The following is a 22,712-nucleotide window of genomic DNA, read 5'->3' on the forward strand; positions in this document are numbered from 1 at the left end:
CAAGGTAACTCCTCTTCTGCATAAAACACAGGATGTTTATTGCAGCTACCCCTAACCACAGCGCTCTTAAAACATCCCTCTTTAGAGACCTGGGTGACAGAGAATCTGTTTGTTCTTAGCTGAAATTTGTGATGAAAGCTATGGCAGTCATTAAAATATGTTTTGAGACAAAATTATGAGACAAAGCTAATTTTTGTAACTTGACTCACAACAGAGCTGAGTATTTGAGAATTTAAATGGCCTTTGCACATATCAAGGTGTTGACAGTAGCAACATCACAGAAGGACAGAGTGAGTCTTATTAGGTTTTTTTGTGTGTGTCCTTTTTAAGGCAAGATATTACAGCTGAATACAGTATTAAAAAACAACTTTAAAAAAAACAATAGATTTCATAGTCAGTCTTTGCCAGGTGGTTGCTGTTATTCTTACAAGTATTTTTTTGTATTGAATTTTAAAAAATCCTGTTTATGTTTGTTTGTGCAAATGAGGCTTCATTTGACTGTGAAGACACTTTGAAGAGAAAGCCTTTTGCAGAAACATTTGTCGAAATCTCAGTTATTTAATCAGGAAAATACCATGCACTGTTATTAAAATTAGTTTATGCCATTTACAGTATAAAATCTAACAATAATCAACAATTTGGGAAATTTATTTCAATTGATCAAAAAACTGAAATAAAAAAAAAAAAAACTGTTTAAACTGACCAGATTTGTTGCTTTTAACCTGTAGTGTCTTTCCTTAAATGTTGTTTATTTTTAACGATTGGTAAATAAAAACAGCATTAATCAGTATAATGAATTATATTGCCTAGCAGTCATCTGTCTTAATTGCTGAGCTGTAACCTGATAGAAGTATTGCATTTTATAGCTTTACAGTTTATGGAAGGCACTCATAAATGACATTATGGGATGGGCAGAAATTGAGTTTGACACCACTGGTTAGAACAACTAATTTTTACCTGAATAAACACCATTTTAAATTTGCTGTAACTTGTTACTAATGAAAACTCCATTTCGGAAAAAAATCCTTCATTGAAAAATGAATACATGAATTCAAATTTCTTAATCCAAAACATAATATTATGTCACTCTAAAAAATTACTTTTGATGATTATTGAAATAGTTGCTGTGTGTCTTCTTTGGTACTCATTACACCAAAAATGGATAATATTCAAAGGCTTTTGTGCTTTGGATTTGGATAATGTGTTTTGGATTTGGGAGATAGTCATGTAGCTTAACCCATGTCTGTCAAACAGAAGACATTGTGCCTATCACTATTCATCAGCAAGCTTGATAACCCTACATAGCTCTGTGATACAGATAGGCTGTATTGTGTGTGTGTGTGTGTGTGTGTGTGTGTGTGTGTGTGTGTGTGGATTGCACCACACCTGATACTCCTTTTTATTTATTACTACAAACAAACTGAACCCAATGACACCTGCCCAGGTTTCTGGACTCCTGTTATCAAAACACAAAGGCAAGAGAATAGGACAGAAATATATGCTTTATGTATTTACCATTGTGAAAATATTCATCTAGGAGAAACTAAAAGCAAACACCCCTTATGAACTTTTGCTTTGATGGATGGTTACCTTGAAATGCCATTTGATATGCATACAGTCGTAAAAGCATATGAGGTACAAGAGGACCACTGTAAAAGAGTTAAGTCTGACGATCTGGGCTAGAAAGAAATCAGCCCCAACCTTGCTTCTCCATACTAAGAAAAAAAAACATGTGCTTTTTCTTATGACCATTGTTGGTGCAGTTGTGCTTGGTTGCACAAAAAGAATCAGCTTTGTTAACAGCAAATATTCTGATGTAAATGCTAAACAGGAAAACTTATATTGATGTCTTTTTATGTTTAAAAGCTTACCCCTGCTAGCCCATTTACAGTATGGGAAATAAGTATTGGACGAGTCAACATTTTTTGCAGTAAATATATTTCCACTGAGGCTAGTCACATAAAAATTTTCACCAGACATCTGTATGAACTCAAGAAAACTGGAAATATAAAGAATTCACAACCTTAAATTCCATAAATAAAGTTATGTGTAAGAAAGTGTAATGACTCAGGAAAAAAGTATTGAACACATTAACTGAAATTTATTTAATATGTGTAGAAACCTTGTTTGCAATGACAGCTGTAAGAAGAAATTAATCACCCACAGAATTCAGGTGTGATTTTGGCCCATTCTTCTAAACATATTGTCTTTAATTGTCTTTAACTTTTTCAATTAGATTCATGTCAGATGATTGACTGGGCCATTCTAACGCCTTGATTTTTTTTCTCTGAAACCAATTGAGAGTTTCCTTTGCTGTATACTTTGGACCGTTGTCCTGCTGGACAGTCCACCTGCATCTCATCTTCATCATCCTGGTGGATGTCAGCAGATCCTTCTCAAGAATCTCCCATTAAAGGGCTCCATTCATCGTTCCTTCAATTAGATAAAGTGTACCAGTACCATGCGATGAAGAACAGCCCCACACCATGATGCTTCCACCTCCAAACTTCACTGTTGGTATAGTGTTTTAAGGGTGATGTGCAGTGCCATTTCTTCTCCCAACATGGTGTGTAATATGAGAGGCAAAAAGTTAAATTTTGCTCTCGTCTGACCAGACTACACTTTCCCAGTATTTCATCGGCTTGTCCAAATGAGTTGTAGAAAACTTTAAACGAGCTTTGACATGCCTTTTCTTTAGTAATGGAGTCTTGCGGGGTGAACACATTGAGAAGTGGAGCACATTACCTATTGTTTTCTCTGTGATGATGGCACCTGCTGCCTCCAAGTGTTTCTGGAGCTCTTTCCAAGTGGTCCTTGGCTCTTGGGCTACTGTTCTGACTTTTCTTCTGACTCCCTGGTCAGAAATCTTGCGAGGAGCTCCTGTTCATGGCCAGCTGATGACGGAGTGATGTTGTTTCCACTTGTGGATAATGGCCCCAATGGTGCTTACTGGAGGATTCAGAAGTTTTGAAATACATCTATATCTGATTCCATCAATTTGTTTTGCAACACTAAGGTTGCAAAGGTCTTGGGAGAGCTGTTTACATTTACCCATCAATTTACTAACCCAGCTGATATTAATTTGCACAGATAAGGGGTGTAATTAATTATGGATTCCAGCTGGTTCCTTGCCTTACCTTGCCGTGGAGAACTGCTTTTCCTTAGCATGTTCAATACTTTTTTCCTGTGTCATTCAACTGTATTACACATAAATGTTTTTATATTTATGGACTTTAATGTTGTGAATTCTTTATATTTCCATATTTCTTTAGTTAATACTAAAGTATATCTGGTGAACATTTTACATGAATAGCCTCATTGGAAATATATTTACTAAAAGAAGTGTTGACGCGTCCAATACTTATTTGCCCCACGGTATACAAGTTGAACCTGCAATATTTAAATTTATTCTTATAAAATGGCATTGACCTCTTCAAATTCTGAAGCCTGATTTTGCAAGGTTGTAAGATATGTACAAATATTTGGAGGCACACATTATTCAGCAAGCAGTCTCGGCAACCTTACTATTCATTCATTTATTCTGTATTGTATCTATAGAGAAAACTGCTTTGCAGACAGGATACAGTGCATAAGAAATAAAACAATTTATACCCCTTTACACATTTAAAATATAGTGAAGAAAATGCAGGTCCACATCTAAGTAGTTTGTCCTTGTATCTCAGTATTAAGGAGCAACATTATTTTTTCAAACAATATTTGGCCTCATATAGGATTTGCTGGTGAATCAATTTTGGCATCCGGTCAACTGAAGTGATGATATTTCAAGGTTAAATCTTGGTAGAACAATGTCAGGTTTTAAAAAGTCTTATAGAAAAACTTCTGACAAAATAAAAACTATTGAAAAGCATATATGATTACAATGATTACAATATATGATTACTAAGGCTCAACATTTCTTTCTCTGCTGAATTTATTACCAACTATTTCCTATATTATGTTGATTATTAAGGAGTTAATAATTGTTAGAACCTTATAAAACAGTATTTGATCCTATGGAATAATAAGGTTTTATTTGTATTTGGTCATTGTTCAAAATAAATTTTCTAAATGTCTCAGAATTTGAATAATGAATTAGGTTTAGACCTTGTTGTGCTGTAAATATTAATTTCAGTATTTTAGAGTATTGCCCAAATATCTCAAAACAACTCTTCATCCATATAAAATCATAAAATTCTAAGGTCACAAAATCAATAACACAGGTCCAACATGTAGAAAAAGTGATGTACCAATAAAATGCTTTATCACGACCAACACAAATCCCTGTTAAATTACATGAAAAAAGATAAGGTTGCAGTTAATGCTCTTATTCTTGATGTATATATTTGTGCTTTGTAGTAGAGCTGCTTTTTCACTGAGTGGGTTTAATGTGGTTGAGATGTAAACTCACAATACAATCCTGGAAGCCAAACAGATGAGTTCATTGTGTTTGCAGGGGATTCTGCAACTCAACTCAACACAACTCAAGAGCTATGGAATCTCTTTTGCCTTGCAGATGATTGGTGAGGGTCAGAAAGAGAGAGCAGCTAATGATCAGTGCACATATTTACTATAGTCATTTGTGTATTTACAGTAAAATGGAATTAGGCTTAGTTTGGCCAGTTTGATTAATCAGTAATCATGTAAAGTAAGGAACCACAAGACTGAAGCTCTGTTCTGTTCTCGCTGCTGGTTTTTGTTAATGCTGGGAAACATACCGTGGTTCTCGGACCCCCTCGGGGCATGAGAGATGCTTCATTGTCCTCTTAACTGTGGCTTTTCTTTTCATTCTTTTGTTTACTCAACTTATCCATCTGTGCTCTAGAATCACAACTCTAAGCCAAAAGCATACATGCTATTTCAAGTAGATAGACGATTGTGTCAGTTTTTGCACAGACTATAGGTGTGGCAAAGAGGATACCTTGAGGATACACTGCTTGACTCATACACACACAAATCATAATGCTCAGGTATGAGTATAAGTACAGTAGACAGTCTTGTCACATGGAGAACTAATCAATAACCTTTTAGTCATTAGTGGATGGCCTTAGAAACCTGTAAGGAGATGTACCTACAAAAAAAAAAAAAACCTGTAAAGGGGGAGGGTTTGCTTTGTCATGCTTCATTAGTAGCAACCCTTTGCCTGTCCAGAGACTATGGCTATTGAATGATCTTTAAATCTGTGTCATCTATATGAACCTCTGGAATCCTGTTGGTCAAGATTTAAGTCCTCCTGTATCGCATTGTCTCCCCTGAGCATATTATCAGTCACACACAGGATGCTTTCAGGCCTTATCTCAACTGAAAAGCATTACAGGTCAACTCCTATGGGGTCAGGTCAAACCACTGACCTCTGGCCCCCCTATGGTGGTTTTTATCCCTTTTCTAAAATTGTTTCTTGTGCTCAAACCCTCTTTTCTCTCTCTCTCTCTCTCTCTCTCTCTCTCTCTCTCTCTCTCTCTCTCTCTCTCTCTCTCTCTCTCTCTCTCTCTCTCTCTCTCTGTGTGTGTGTGTGTGTGTGTGGTGAAGGTAGATGTGGGGGATACAGTTACTGTTAATTCAGTTCATGGATTGTTCTCAATAAAATTTTAATTCATCAATTTAATTTGAAAGCCATGGTATACATATGCCTCATCATAGTAATAGTGTTTTTTAGGTACATGTATCCATGTATGCATTTACAAGGCAAATTATTCAAATAATCAAAGGGAAAATAGAAGGAAGCTTGTCATGTTACTGAGAAACAGGACAGCAAAACTTCTAATGGTCTTAGATTAAAATAAATTAGCTGTTACTATGGAAACATATCATTGGAATTATAGATGGCACTATTGTCAGAGCTGCTGCTATAAAAAAAAAAATCCACACTTTCGAACAATCAGAGAATTCAACAGTGTTAATAAAATGTAAATGAAAATGAAGGAAAATAAAAGTAAAACATAAAGTGCCCTCCACTAATATTGGTACCCTTGGTAAATATGAGCAAAGAAAGCTGTGAAAATTTGTCTTTATTATTTACCAAGGGTGCCAATATTAGTGGAGGGCACTGTATGCACCTTATATGATAAAAATGATAGAATGCTGAATGATAAGCAAACATTTCAAAGATTTCATGTTAATTTGGTTGAAGTGTCTATGAGTTAGGTTCATATCTGGTTAGTTTTTTTTGTTTTGTTTCTAGCATCCCATCTTCTAGCATCCCATCTACCTCATCCCCCAATGTAGCTACTATATGTCTGTTGTGTTTAAGTGCATTTACTATTCGTCAGCTTATTAAAAGACTCTACTGTGTTATTTCAGCAGTCTAATTTGTGAATTAATGCAGCAACTCATATTATCATTTAAAGTAATTGCCTGTAATAAGATTTACTTTGAACAGTTATTTGATTTTACTGACATATTATGTAGAACTCTTTTTCAGGTGAAATTCTTCATTAGGAGCTAATGGATGTCTTTATGAAGAGCATCTTACAGCCTTATATCTTATATCTAAGCTGAATGTGATAGTTTTAATACTGAATGCTCAGTATTAATTATCGGCCAGAAAACATAAACGTGGCAAAATCACAGAAGTATTGAGTTTATTTTTAAATCAATCAGGTGGTAGTTGGGATTGTTTTCTATAGAAGCAGACATTCTCAAGGGCTTCAACACCCTGTCTGTATTAAGTTTTTGTGAGGCTTTACATCTACTGTGATTGGTCTGACGCTGCTACTATGGACTGTTATATTGTTGGGAATTTATATATGTGTGTATCTCCTCATCTCTAGGTTTTGAGAAACATTTCAAGCAACCACATAAGAATATACATATAACATGAAAATTTTGGACTCAGTGGTGAGACATAGGGTATCTTTTCAGCTAATCACTTGCTGTTTTTTTTTAATTGTGAGAACCTTGTCCAGTCTCAACCAATCCAGATGACTGTAGGTTTATTAAAAAGATTAATGTAATGTAATTTAATGTAATGCAATGTAAGTATAGTGTGCTAATTGCCTAAGTGCATTAATACAGACTCAAATTCTTGTTTAGGGAAATGACTCATTATACATTTCTAAGAAGGTGTCTGAGGTAGTACCCATTAACAAAAAGTCAGCAAGTCACTGGCCACTTTTGGGCTGTGGTGCTTTCTCTTTACATTACATGAAGAAGACATTATTCAAGTATGGCTAACATCCTTATATTTTCTCGACATGTTTAACTGCGTTGTGACTGCATGTAGTATACAGTTATATGATTATGTCTTTGTGCTGAATGTATTTTGTTTAGTTTGGTCAGTGTTTCCACATACCTGTGTGTTCCTTATTTTTGATAACGGTCATCGATGAATGCTAATTAATGTAGTTGGGTTTTTTCTTTCTTGTTGTTTAATGAGAGAAGAAAAAAACACTAGTGGCCACTAACCCGCCGAATCAACTTGTCTGATAGGCAACTAAGAATAAAAACATCTCATAACCTTCCTTGTAAAAATAGCATTTTCTACTAAGACTGAGGAACTTGTATGGTTTGATGACTCACTAGACATTATAGTCACCTGTTCATCCATCTTTATTAATCCAGTATTGCGTAACTGTTCTGTTAAGGGCTATGGATAGCACAAAGCCACTGATTTGAAACATAATGGAAAGTGATGTCTCAAAGTAAAATAAATAAATAAATAAATAAATAAACATGCATTGTGGCTTTTGTTCACACTCTCAAATACTGACGGTTAGGAAAACATAAAAGAATAAGACACACTTCTGTTGTTTCACACGAACATAGCATTTAAGGCCTTGGGAAGGCCATTCTAAGAAATCGCAAATGAACACCTACAATCGAACCTGAAGTTTGCTCTGAGGCTCAGCAGACCCATTCCTCTGTGGGAGAGTTATTATGAAACTCTCACTCTGACAATGCCTTCAGGTAACTGTGCTCCTAGAACAAAGATAATCTGCAGACAATTTTTGTACTGGTTATCAGGTCTCTCTTACAAGAGAAACCCATTCACAAATCTCCCACTGTAAACACAGGGCAAAGGAGTTATCCAGAAAATCTTTTTCAATTCATTTAATTTACTATAAGACCACAGTCTTTCTAACTGTTCAGTTGTGTGTGTTGGATTTTGTGCTATTGATCTTACAGGAATTGCATAAAATTTGTGTTGATAGTGATGATAGACTAGTATTCTACCGTGATGCAAGAAATCAAAAATTGTTGTAGCATTTTATGTTATAGCATGTTATGCTACACCAAAAAAAAAAAAGAATATTAAATACAAATATTTAGTCAATTGTAAACTTGTTTAAAATATATCTTAGCTGTTCTTGCAAATATTTGCACTGCGATGACAGTGGCATTTAATGTCATTTAAAAAAAAAAAATTATTCTAAGCTGTAAGTTGTTATCATGATTCACCAAAGTCTGACCATGTGAAGGGTTTTCAGTATTTAAACTTTTATTACTGATGAAAGAAAAACATCAAATAAATAATACAACCATTCAGCTTCACATCAACCTGACATGTCTTACGAAGGCCATTGTCAGAAATCACAAATGAACACCCACAATCATGAAGGGCTTTCCTAGGCCACCCCATATATACAATAGTCCAGGGTGATGGGGATAGTTTATTTTATATTTCCTTCATGTATATGGCATCAACAAGGTCAGTGGCTTTATTTTGAGTCTCCAAGTTTTTGCTGCAGTTTTTGGAAATGCCTCTCTTACAGCACTCTCATTGGTAATTCAGCAGAGCTGTAGTATCCCTCAGCACACATCACTTCTGGAATTGCTCTCTCAGTGGGAAAGGTGCTCCAGCAGGGCCCGGCCTGCCATTAATCAAAGCCACTTCTAGTGGCCCACTCCAGAAGCACAAGCTCTCACCCCTGTCTCAAACAGACAGTTCAACGATTTGTCTCCTTAGAGAAAGTAGACATTTTAATGTCTGAATTTTAATGGGAATGTGTAACAACGGCCTGTAGAGACTAATGGACCATTATCTTTTCACATTTGTTTTTCTCAGTCCAGCTGGAATTGTTTTTCCTCCGAGTGATTGAACGAACAGTCAGTGCCATGTGTATTCATAAGCTTTGTGTTCTCCCTCTTACATTCATCCTTGGATTGTTTTTATCTACATAATATTTCAGCAGTGTTTGCAGATCTCCATTCCAGGTAACTGAACCTTCATTGTAGTTTTTTTTTTTTTTTTTAATGGCCAGTGCTGAGTGAAAAATATGCAGAAATAATATTGGTTTCTGCCCAGGATGTTGTTTAACAGGTAGTTCTCTGTGTTTTTGAGCGTCAATGCTCTTGCTTTGATTATCTTTTGCTTAAGTGGACCCTTGCAGAGTTTTTAAAGCTTTTATACTGCTGTGCTCTCTGTGGCTGAGTAAAAATTGTTTATAAGTGGAAGTGTCAGACAAAGTAGAAGTGACAAACTACTTAAGACTCTTGTGCTGTGGCACAATCACTGCCAATCAAAGTTTTTAAACACTATATTTGACCATCTTTGTTTAAATTACCTCATTTTAAATACTCTAAAATTAGAAAATCTAACAAAGATAGCAGAAGTGGACTGAGATGTGCCAGAGCAATAAACCGCAATGTCTGTAATGTAAGACACGTAAGCTAAGGAGACAGGAAGGACAGCTGATCATCTCTGCAGTGGAAAATTACATGTAACCATGTGTCTCCCCAGACATGATCGAGAACTTGCAAATGCATATAATATATATATATATATGTATATATGTAAAAATGAGGTATATATGTACAGTGACCATTATGTGACTAATCAGATGACATCATGTAGTGTTTGCTATGTTTTTATGTTTTGTATCATCTAATGTTTTTTATTACATGTTGTAACAATGTTTGTTATTAAATGTTTAGTATATTGTGAAAAGTTCTACATGACAATATAAATATATAAATGATCAAATCAGAAAAGGCCAAAATCTATCAATTAATAGGTGTTTTTTATTTGCACCACATATGTATTCATTGTTTATTAATGTTAATACTCATCTTACTGTCTGTGAGTCTTTTATATGTATGTTTAATGGGTTTGCCATCAAAGTGGGTCTGCCTTTAAAATGCACTCATTTTGAGTCTCATGAGTCCCATCAGGATGTGAGAACAACCAATTTAACAATTTTTTTATTTTACTATCTTGTATTATTTTGGTCTGGCAATATTAGTGATTAAAACATAATAAAACACAAAAGAACTCTAGGTGTTTGACTTAAGTGCATATAAGTGTACATAAGAAGCACATATAGTACGTGGTATCTGTAGCCATTTGTCTTTCTGCTTTTCAGAGGATGTAATAATGGTGATATATCAAAAACTAAATATTACTTTGTTAATGCATGCGATTGGATTCTACTAATTCCTTCAAGTCATTGTCTCCCTGGGCCGACAGCCAATAAGTTTTTTCAGAAACAGAGGGAATTCTGTCACATTATTGCATGCTGTGCATGTCTGTCAGTGGTCTGGAGATACTGATTATATGGCACTAATAATCTACCAGGAATAAAGGTTACGGCCACAGCCTGCTGCTCGGATATGTGGCGCACGCGCCTGCAGTGTGTCTGGGTGTGTGGCTGGAATTCATATGAAAGGGCTGCAGTGGGGGGGGGGGGGGGGGGGGGGGTATGGGGTTGGCGTAGTGGAGGCAAGTCATTGATATGTATAGCATCACTCAGATAAACAGACCATGCTACCCAGTATTTCAGCAGCATTACACATATTCAATTTGAAACAAATATTAGGAACAAATGAGACAGATTAGAAATGGTCTGACATGGATAGGGACCTGATGTTGTTTTCTTAACAAGCTTTCCAGAGCTGTAACTACTCTATTAAAATTGACTGTACATATTTGTCCAGGCTGACTCTAAAGCATTTGTTTTAATTTTGATAAATCTTGCCATTTCTATCAAACCATCAAGTCACTCTGTTTGGATGGTTAATACTTTATTAGGCAGTTACAAAGATAGTCCGGTAGTAGCTCCATCAAGTCGCATTTCAAATTCTGCTGTTGTGCAGTTAAATATGCATGTATAACGGAAACAACTTCATAGGAACACTGTAAACCATTTATGGGTTTTTGGTAGTGCTTAATGCTACATAGCTGCTGTTAAGTTTTCAAGACAAAATAAAAAAAGTGGGGGGAGGGGGCACATGCAAACCCAATCAACAATTAGTGAACTATTAGAGTATATTTTAGCACAGCGATGTTGATTTCTGTATTCTGATTGGTCAGAAGGTGTTGATTAATATTCTATAACAGAAGCTCTGATAGCACTGTTGGCTGCAAGACAAATCACATATGTTAATTTTTAAAATATTAATATACATATGTGCAAGCATATTAATGTATGCGTATATTAATGTGCTTTTTGAAATATGTTATCTTTTCTATGGTAACAGCTAATTCACTGGGACCTATATGGCAGATGCTCCACATAATCTCAGCTTAATATTAAATAAAACAGATATAACTAAATGTTATATTTAGTTTTAGTCCTGTATTTTGTAGATGCATTGTATTTACTAGCTAGTACATTGTATATATCATTTCATACACTGTAATAAAGGTTATGTAAATAAAAGTTATTATGTTATTAAGCACTGCTATCCTTTACAGAGCAACTTTCTTAGGAGAATGTGATATTGGTGCTTTTTTGTTTTAAACATTCTTAATTCGCCTAGACATTTACTTGTTTCATCAACTTGAGACATACATTTTGCTCTGCAATTCTCCATCTGCAAGAAAACAATTAACAAAAGATCTACTGTAAACATGTTAAATTGCAAGGACGTAACAATTTGTTGTTCCACTGATTATGGCAAACCTTGACACTCCATTTTCTACAGTTAAAAAAGCTCATTCCGAATGTGATTCATAGACAAGTCATTTGTAAATGATGAGGTTTAGCGTGAACTCATTAGCTGCAATGCACTTTCATTCAGTTTTACTTTCCAGTTACCTGGTACATTTCTTTTACGAAGTCTCAGTGTGATCAAATATATTCAGGCAAAATGTATCCTTATGAGACTACTAATGGCTTTAATAAACTATCCCACTATCCCAGTAATATTACTCCAGTGACTGTAATGCAGTACATCTTGCTTTGTTCTCTCCTCAGGAAACTGCATAGTGACATGAAAACCTTTGGCTGTGAGTTCTGTGGAAAACACTTTTTGGATAGCTTACGGTTGAGGATGCACATGCTGTCACACTCAGGTACTTCACACTATAACACACCATTACTGTACTCAGGATTTCACTAATAGATTGGGATAACTGTCAGTTTAAAAGATGATAATGAGCAGTAATTCATTATGAGACTGATAACATTGAATCAACTGGTTAACATTAACATTCTTATTCCCCAGCATCAGATGAACACGGGGTCTGTCATGTAGCGTTCAGTTTTCTGTGGTATTCAGTTACGTAAAATATTTACACAAGATAGAACATTGCACTTTGGTCAAGCTGGTAGCATGTATTAGTGTGTCACTGGTCAGTCCCATCCGTCTTAATTTCTGGTAAACATCCATTGGTTTATACATTGGGAAATTGGGAGACGTCCATTTAAGGCAACTGGAGATGTTACTATGTACAGTGTACACAGTGAAGGTGTGTATGTTAAAACTTTACGTCATGAGAAACTTGCACAAATACAAACAAACAAGGGTGGTTTAAATTTTTTAAATTAAATTATTAGAATTAATAATAAAAGGTACAAACTTCAAACTCAGACCTAACCTGAAGTATGAAGCCATATTGGTATGTCAGGGAAACCCAGTGGCATGGATTTCATGGTGTTTTTCATGCTAATTGGTTCATTTGTGCTTTTAAATACAGCTTCATTATGCAGGAGGCAGTCAGGTGAGAGAGGAATGAGGACACCATTAATACTGTAATACAGAGTTCCAAAGGGACAACATAAGATATTACCATAGCAGTAAAGAGAAACTTTATGATTTAGGGTTTTTGATTGTTCATTTGTTTGTTTGTTTGTTTGTTTGTTTTATTTAAAAACAATATTAAGCTGTGTGCAATATGAATTATATCAGTAGGTCTCTTTCTGTTCTGGACTTAACTATAACATAATAGTTAACTATAACAGTATGGTTTGTATATAATAGTATATAATAGTTAACTTAACTTAACTATAATAGTGATATACATTATATTTTTCTACAGGACAAGCTGAAATCATAATTCATGATTCTTAGTGAAGAGCTACCAAAATTGTGTAAAATGCCATTATTTGGAAAAATAATGTTTTTTATTTTTTATTATACTTATTATAATCTCATTAAAGGATCTTATATGACATCATCAAAGATTGAAGTAAATGTACTCTCCCTTTTCACTTGGCAACTTTCTATTTCATGTCATCTTATCAGCTCCCATAGTAACTTATGTTTCTAGCCTTCCATCACATTTTCTAATGAAGTTTGTTCTGTTTCTCTAAAATATAAAGGAATAACTCATTTAAATACCAGTGACCCTAAGTAGAATAAAGCATTTACAGAATAATAATATGTTTAATTTATATAGTGCATTTCCAGAGCTTATGGATGCTTTACAATACAATGATACATAAACAGTGAAAAATCCTGGACAAACACACAATGTGAAACAATGAGCAACCAGACACAGAAAAGAAATACACAGTAGAGTCACTGAGAAAATACATTATAACAGATTAGGACAGATAAAACTGAGAAAACAGATACGTTTTACGTCAGAGGCTGAATGAATGATTGAGATTCCTCTTGCACCTGTTCATGTACACCATGAGTGCAAAAGAGAGAAGAATCAGAAATATGTGAAGAATTTGTTGTCAGAACTCCAGACTAAGCTCTCTCTGAGTTTCCACATTCCCTCTCTCTCTCTCTCTCTCTCTCTCTCTCTCTCTCTCGCTATCTGTCTGGCTGTCTGAGAGAGCACTGTTGCTTTGAGATCACTGGCGGTGCGCCAGCTCTTCCCTCGCTCTGATGACATCATCAGCAGCCTGCAGGTCTGGATGTTCTGCCAGCATTCCGCCGCGTTTATGATTGCTCGCAGATGTGTGTCCAGGAACATACTGTACCCAAATCCCTAAATTAATCAAACTTGAGTGCTCTCCAAGCCACTGCTCTCTGAAACGACATAAGCACTGAAGCGGGAGGAAGGTGGAGGAGGGTGGAGGAGGAGGCCTAAGTACACAAAAACAAAAACAGAATGCGGGAGGGAAAACAGAAAGACAGAAAAGGGGACAGCAGGCCTTCTGAGAATTGGTTCACTTGATAACAGTGGTATTGGCTGAATGCTGTTACTGCATGATGCAGTGGATCAGTGTATGTGTATGTGTCTAGAATTTTAAATGGATATGTTAAAAGATGTGTCACTGTGTGTCTCCATGCCAGTCTCCATCTGAATAAATTTTTTATTAATTGACCATTGTCACAAAAGTAGGACTGCAATGATATGCAGTTTTGAAATACCTATAAATTATGGATATGGAGTCACATGTATTCACTAAGGAGAAAAAAGCCTCAGTCACAATAACTAAACATTCAGCTAAAACAGAAGGTGGAAAAATATGCTTGACAGTAAGCAGTAGGTATTGGAGCTTCAAAGATAACTAATTTCTTCTGGAACTTATTTGGTCATAAATATGTGTGATAAATGATATTCAAACCTGGCTCAATTATATCATACATTTTGCCTCAAATAGGTTATATGAGTGAATAGCTTTGTTTATTTAACTTATTAAAAATTATTTAACTTTAAAATCCGTTCATTTTACATTGCAGCTGCTTGCCTCAGGCTACTCACATTAAAGTTCTATAAATGTTCAAAATACAGTCAAACTTTCGCTTACTTGACCTACTCATTTGCACCCTGGCAACTCCTTGCTGTGTGTGTCAAAATGAAAACAGGATAGAAGTTTGTGGATAATGAGACAATGCGGTCGATGTTTATGAGTATTTCAGAGCCAACAGGTACTCATGCTATTTTAGCACAACGCAATTATTATCCACTGAAGTATTCAGCATGTATATAAATGTAGAATGAATACACAAGAAGGATATTTTAATACTATATAATACTTTTTATTTGTTAAGAGCAGCTAATTTTTATTTATTTTTTAATGTTTTGATTATTTTCGTATAAGAGCACGCCTTGTCTTGCCATGTTGTATTCCTAACTTAATTCTGTGTGTAGATCTTAATGATAATCTTAACCCCACAAACTATTCTGTTCTTGGTCCACTATTCATATTTGCCATCTATAAATCCTTATGATTTCCAAGTAGCTGAAGCAGCTTTCTCCAGTGGCCTGATTTGGCATTCAGCACATGCCAGGCTGCTATTTTTTCACACCGCACAAAGTGTTTTGATGGAAGGTAATTGCACCAAAGTCTGGAGGCTGCTTTGGGGAATGTTTGTGTTTTTATGGACAATATAGTGCACTGTGTGTTGTTTACAGAAGACCATTTGATTTTGGAATTGCTTCATCACTTCAGGGAACAGGGTGGGGCAGAAGCATGTGAGAATGCATATGAGTCCAAACAGGATTATTGCATGCCACGTGTATGCAGATATGTGCTTCCTTCTTTTGTTATAAAAATTGCAGCATGTTCCATCTCACACAGCTGCATTTTTGACCATTTAAATTATTAATAAGATGGTGAAAAGGCAACATCCAGAGTTCATGCTGAGTATGGTTTGCTTGTTGTTTGTGATGAGTTGAAAAGCACACATGCAGCTGTGGTTTGCTTTTTCTGGAGGCAGCTTTAAAAGAATGAAATGTAGAAGGGAATATGGAGGAGAGGCTAAATTTAGGCACTAGCTGGCTGGCTTCCTCAAGTTTGTGGGCGTTTTAATGACTCATAATAAAGCTATTTAGAAGCAGCTCACTGAAATTAGATACTTGACAAGCTTTGGGTCATTATAGATTTAGATTTTATTTATTCACTTATTTTTGCTGAAAGTTAGTGGGATGCTCCTGGGTGGGATTGGAGATGGTGGAAGTCCCCATTTGAATTCCTGTGTGCTGTGTCTCACCACTGATGGAGTAGAGTAGCTAGACAGAATCTCAGAATCAGTTAAAACATTTTCCTGGAAATGAAACGTTTTCTAAACCCTAAAGATGCCACATTAATCTAAGATGATGAAGAGTCATTAGTATTGATTCACACAGTGAAGCAGAAGCAAATCCCCTTCTGCAAGATTTCCAATCTTAATTCTTTGGAATACTAGAATTATTATTATTATTATTATTATTATTATTATTATTATTATTATTATTATTATTATTATTATTATTATTTTACAGTTGGCTATATGAGACTTTCTTGCCAAAAGTGCCAAAGTCTCACACTGCAACCAAAACACTGGTTAAATAAGCATTCATTTGGTAGGAAAAAAAGGTAACATGGTCTTTTTGTGTTTAAATGGTGTTCATGCAGAAACACACAGCCTGATAAAGAACACTTTTTAAAGAGTGTGGTGTGCTTGATTCAACAGAGCAGACCACATTCTCAAAATTAGGGATATATCATGGCCTACTTCACTGTTTGTGTGGTAGACTAGGCCAACCCTACAGGTGTCTGGGACATCTTTTAATAGACCCCACTATAGCACATGCAGGTTTGAGGGAATGAGACACATCATTATTAGATTGCACCAGATTTCTTCCACCTCATATAAATCCAATCCTCACATGGCTTTGACTCAAATGAATCGCAGTCTACATCGCACTGTATGTGGAGTAAGTATGTGGAGCTTTGCATTATATTATGAGCATTATAATGACTATACTGTATGACATGATGTGATGCCTCTAGTGCGTTTACATTTACAGTTTTTTGCAGATGTCCTTATACAGTGCATCTGGAAAGTATTCACTTTTTCCACATTTTGTTATGTTACAGCCTTATTCCAAAATAGATTAAATTCATTATTTTCCTCAAAATTCTACAAACAATACCCCATAATGACAACGTGAAAAAAGTTTGTTTGAAATCTTTGCAAATTTATTTAAAATAAAAAACAAAAAAAGCAACATTTCTGCAGCATTGAAGGTCCCAATGAGCACAGTGGCCTCCATCATCCGTAAATGGAAGAAGTTTGGAACCACCAGGACTCTTCCTAGAGCTGGCCACCCAGCCAAATAGCGATTGGGGGAAAAGGGCCTTAGTCAGGGAGGTGACCAATAACCCGTCATGTCTGGAGGAAACCAGGCACCACTCATCACCTGGCCAATACCCTCCTACAGTGAAGCATGGTGGTGGAAGCATCATGCTGTGGGGATGTTTTTCAGCGCCAGGAACTAGGAGACTAGTCTGGATCGAGGGAAAGATGAATGCGGCAATGTACAGAGACATCCTTGATGAAAACCTGCTCCAGAGTGCTCTGGACCTCAGACTGGGGCGACGGTTCATCTTCCAACAGGACAACAACCCTAAGCACACAGCCAAGATAACAAAGGAGTGGCTACAGGACAACTCTGTGAATGTCCTTGAGTGGCCCAGCCGGAGCCCAGACTTGAACCCGATTGATCATCTCTGGAGCGATCTGAAAATGGCTGTGCACCGACACTCCCCTTCCAATCTGATGGAGCTTGAGAGGTCCTGCAAAGAAGAATGGGAGAAACTGCCCAAAAGTAGGTGTGCCCAGCTTGTAGCATCATACTCAAAAAGACTTGAGGCTGTAATTGGTGCCAAAGGTGCTTCAACAAAGTATAGAGCAAAGGCTGTGAATACTTATGTACATGTGCTTTTTTGGTTTTTTATTTTTAATAAATTTGCAAAGATTTCAAACAAACTTCCTTCACGTTGTCATTATGGGGTATTATTTGTAGAATTTTGAGGAAAATAATGAATTTAATCCATTTTGGAATAAGGCTATAACATAACAAAATGTGGAAAAAGTGAAGTGCTGTGAATACTTTCCAGATGCACTGTATGTGAGGCAGTCAACAAAAATCCACTGGAAGTCAATAGAGCTGAAAAAAAGAAAAAAATCGTGACCAAAATTGAGTTTTTCTTAATATACTTTGATGTGGAAATGGTTTTATTTAGGTTAATTTCTAACCTTGCCTTTTATCTTCCTGATAATTCAGTGTTAAATGCAGTCAGTCTGCATAAAGATGTCTAAAACCTCATTAGCTAAGTGTGCTTTTCTCATGATTTTATCAGGTTTTTGAATAGTTACACACCATAATGATACAAAATCAATTCAGATTGTAATCAGATGCCGGCTGTCAAAATGTCTGTGATGCACCTGCTCCATCAAATCATTATTAAAACAGAGGAAAACACTGTACACATGACACTATGACAGTGGACAATGTTTAAATAACCTAGTAAAAAAGACATTAATAACAAGAAAATTAATCCAACAAAATAAAACTGACTGTATTAATAAACAGTTATTTCCCTATTGATGTGAGAATGAACTGTTGAGGCAAGAGATGAGGAAACTGGTGAGTGGAACAGGAACAGGAGACTTGTGTGGATGTGGATCAATACAAAATCAGCATGTCCTATTGTAAACTTATAATTCTGTAATTTTTAATGTTTAATTTTTTTTTTTTTTTTTTAAGTTTAGGTTATAAATGTAGAGGTAGGCAGGGAATCTTTCACTTTTGAGGGTAACCAGAAAATGCTAGAACTTTAATTCTGGTTGAGATATGTACAAAAAACATATTTCAGTTCAGGAAAACCTTTTCAGATCTATATATATAGCAGAAATTTTATAATAAATGAAATGTTTCTTATCAAAGAATTCACTGCAAATATAGTTCTGTTCTGACATTTTTAGAACCCTTTGCACTGAAACAGTTTAAGAATGAGAACCTGCAGCTGTCATAAATCAGAGCAGAGATACAAGCAGATGCAGCTTCATACAGTATTCCTGAGGATGTACATCTGTCTGATAAATTTCAGCTACTTTGTAGGCTTTAATTTCCATAAAGTCAGAGAGAGCTGACAAGTTCTCTGGTTCTGTCAAGAGCCTTTTTGTTACTGATTTTTCTTGGTGTGTGTGTGTATGTGTGTGTGTGTGAGAGAGTGTGTGTGTTATCACAAACAATTTCCTCTGAAAGAAGTGATCATAAAACTTTAAAGAACACTGACATCTTGGTGAATAAGCTCATGTTTCATTTGTTTGATTTGCGGTAAACACATGCAGGCATCTTTAAAGTGAGCTATTGTTTTAGGTGGTTGAGAAATGATGCAAATTATATTTGCAGGTGTAAGGTATAGAAGTTCATGGAGTGTATACACACAGTTATTCATCTTAAATATGCAGTTTTTCCTGGTCCTTTGATGTCTTGATTCCATAACTGTTAATAATAGCAGTTATAAATAGTTGTATATGTGGAAAATTATGTGAAATTGTCACACAGTGAAAGTACTACACAGCTATATCCAAGTATTTGTAAATCTTACTAAAGTCCTCTGCTGCTCTGTGTTGTAGATGGACCAAAAGCACTGGTGTGTGATCAGTGTGGAGCTCAGTTCTCTAAAGAAGATGCCTTGGAGACCCATCGACAGACACACACAGGTAGTGTTTTTCCTTCTGCTGCCACACCCGAGCATTTACCAGCCTGTCTATGATATTTACATATTAAGGAGAAAATGAAGAGGAAAGCATGTTAAATATTGCCGGAATTAAAGATGGGGCAGTACGTCAGGGCTTTGGAAGGCTGCATTTCATCATTCCAGGGGAATAAAGAGGGTCAAAATGTTACTGTGGTCCACATTGCAAAAATGTGACCTACTTCTTATTTATTATCCCACAATGTCTAATGTGTGCTGCATCTATTGCTAATTTCTAATCTCTGTTACATTATACTTCCTTTCTTATACAAACTGCTCTAATTCAAATTAGACTGTTTAATTTTATTGCGTTTACAGTTCTCTCTCCTTGAGCATGAGGCCATCCTCCTTTTCTATCTTGTTTCTCCTCCTGATATCTGAAAAAGCATGCATTAAAAATGCCATGTACTTGCAGCTAACATGGGGTATATTAACTATCAGTACTGTAACTAGCAAGTTGATTTGGCTAGTATCATTATGACATCATTAGTATGCATTTTACAAACCACAGTTGCCCTTATAAGCACTAACATGTATATCACATGTTCTCACATAAACTAAAACAATTTTATCATAGTAATGTCAGATGTTAGACTTTAATGTGTATGTTGCATACCTCTCTACAAGAATTTAAAGTCTGGTGACGTGTCTCTTGAGAGCTAAGTATAAAATGTGATTATGTCTATGGCAAATTCTCCTTAGTTGCTCTGAGGTCAGTTGAGAACCAGTCATCACTGCTGAATGAGTAGTCTTGGACATATTATATTATCAGACATTATAACATTATCAGTATTGCTGTTTGCATATTGGATTTGACAAGGGAAGATGCTAAGTGGGAGATAAAGAAAAAAAAACATCAAAAACAAAAAACCTTCAGAAACTATTGAGGTCTGGGCCTCAGTGTCATCCTAACTAGTTATGGCCATGCATTCCATCACTGCTCATCATTAACCTGACTAAGCACAGCTGACAGTTACATGCTTCTGCTCTTAATGGACCAATGTGATTATTTAGGGTAGAATGGGCAAATTAGGTATTAACATTAGGATTTCGGCTATGCTGTTAAAATAAGATTGCTAAAATGCCGTGATCATTTTTTTTCTTTTCTTTTTTATATAGCTCTTTTAGTGCTTGTTTTTTGCTTTTTAAGTAAATAAATCCCAGGTCATTCTGGGTCATGCTTGTGTGTGGTGCAGTGACATGCTGTCCTTCTTATGTAAATAGGTTATTAGCTTTGTCATCTTTGTGGACAGCACATCAGAGCACACACACACCCACACCCACCCACACACCCACACAGTGAAACATGCACAAATCACTACAATAATCCTTGAATCTAAAGGTCTGACCTCTAGTTATCTGTGTTATGTGAGAAGCATCACTCACTCAGTCTGCTGCTACTGAGAGACAGACAGTAGACTGTTACAGGTGTTCCAGACTGCACTAATTAATATGCTCTCTGGGTATAAAAGTGCTCAATCGGGCTAATGATCCACATGTTGAGGCTATATAAAGGGTGAGTCCTAATTAAAGCAAGCTGCCATCATTTTATGAGCTTGAAATTGAGGAGACAATCATCTTTACTATTAACTCTTTGGAGCAGATTTTAATTTGTAATAAGCTCACTTTTAAGTTGGACATTTATGCCCAAACACTTGCCTGTGTGTTTGTGTACAGTGAGATCAGGGTGCAATATCTGTCACCTGTGTTCCATGGGGAGAAACACGATAACCCTTTTAAAAACTTTGCCGTGTAACTGTAACTCTTGTGACACACACTGTATCAATAGTTAATGCCTGTGGACATAAGGTGGTGCCCAGAAGTTTCTATCTGCTGTCCCAAACATCATGCATCATGGAACACCACGGAAAACTCAAGTGCTCTGTTTTACCTTGGCTTCAGATCCAGTGAAGTGTACACCAGGCCATAATAAAAAAAAATCCTCTTTAGTTTTGGGACACAAAAATGTTGCCATTAATGGATGTGGTTTTGGCTGCTGCAGTTATTCAGTGAGATTTTTCTGCTTCAACATGTTGTTAGAATGTGGCATTGAACTTGAAGACAAGCCAAGGATCCACATTTTTTTTCTTTCTTCTGAAGAGCCTGCAGAGCTCTCTAAATAAAACACTCATATATCCACCTCCATCAGGAGTGATGCAAGAAAGCCGGAGGTGAATATCACACTAAAGCTTTGAAAGTTTAGTCTATAAAACACAGTGAAGGAGTGAAAATGGTGGCAGGAGAGCTGATTTTGGTGCTAGAACAGACAGAGAAAAACAACATCATGTGCCGATGTTTACACTCTGCCAGAGCACTGTCACAAACTCAGAGCTGACCTACTTACAGGCTGTCTTAAAATAAAACTACAGCTAACATCTCAGGACCGGGCACTCTTGAAAGCAGGCCAGGACATCACTGTCTCTTGTTTTACTTATCTACATAACAACGTGTGCTGTATCACGTCACCCACGTCTAAATCTAAAAACATTTAGGGCAGCATGACTTAACTTCATTGAATTGGGCCACTGAATAAACAGTGGTTAAACATGAGCAATGTATCTTGTTGTGTTAATTATTAAGCAAGCTGTTCACTCGGGTAGATTAGCCCAACAGCTTCTCTCACTCACAGAGATGTGGGGTCAAATGAGGTATCTGTCAGTGCCCATATCAAAGCATACAGTCTCAGTGAATGCCCTGGAAACAACAAATTCTTAAAGCGTACATTCAAGTTGTGCACAAGGGTTTAAAGAATCTCTGGATATATCACAATTCTGTGATTTCAGGATATTGAGTCATATCCTGAAGCAGATACTTTTTATCATTATGTATAATTTTGTTAGGGTTGTGGCAGATTGTTGGGCAATGGGCAATACACCCTGGATGGGATGTCAGTCCATCACAGGACACCATTCACACACACATTCCCACACTCATTAATACACTAGAGATAATTTATTGTAGCCTATCCACCTACCAGCATTTTTTTTTTTTTTAGATGTTTTTGAGATGTGGATGGAAACCAGAAACCCTGGAATAAACCCACATAGACATAAGAACATATATTATTTTATTATTTATCTAGTTTTTGTAATAAACATTGTACAGATTTAGTCTAATGGCTCA

At 36.1% G+C, this 22,712-nt stretch overlaps 1 protein-coding gene across 2 annotated transcripts in view; it reads left to right on the forward strand.

Moving 5' to 3' along the window:
- zbtb16b (zinc finger and BTB domain containing 16b) overlaps positions 1-22,712 on the forward strand; it is a 44,539-nt gene that overhangs the window by 3,114 nt on the left and 18,713 nt on the right. For both annotated transcript variants that reach the window (XM_017491637.3, XM_047161339.2), the window contains exons 3-4: positions 12,132-12,229; positions 19,468-19,554. In XM_017491637.3, the coding sequence (XP_017347126.1) occupies positions 12,132-12,229; positions 19,468-19,554 (185 nt within the window). The remainder of the gene's footprint in view (positions 1-12,131; positions 12,230-19,467; positions 19,555-22,712) is intronic.

The sequence above is a fragment of the Ictalurus punctatus genome, chromosome 17 (assembly GCF_001660625.3).
Source record: "Ictalurus punctatus breed USDA103 chromosome 17, Coco_2.0, whole genome shotgun sequence".
Classification (NCBI taxonomy): Eukaryota; Metazoa; Chordata; class Actinopteri; order Siluriformes; family Ictaluridae; genus Ictalurus; species Ictalurus punctatus.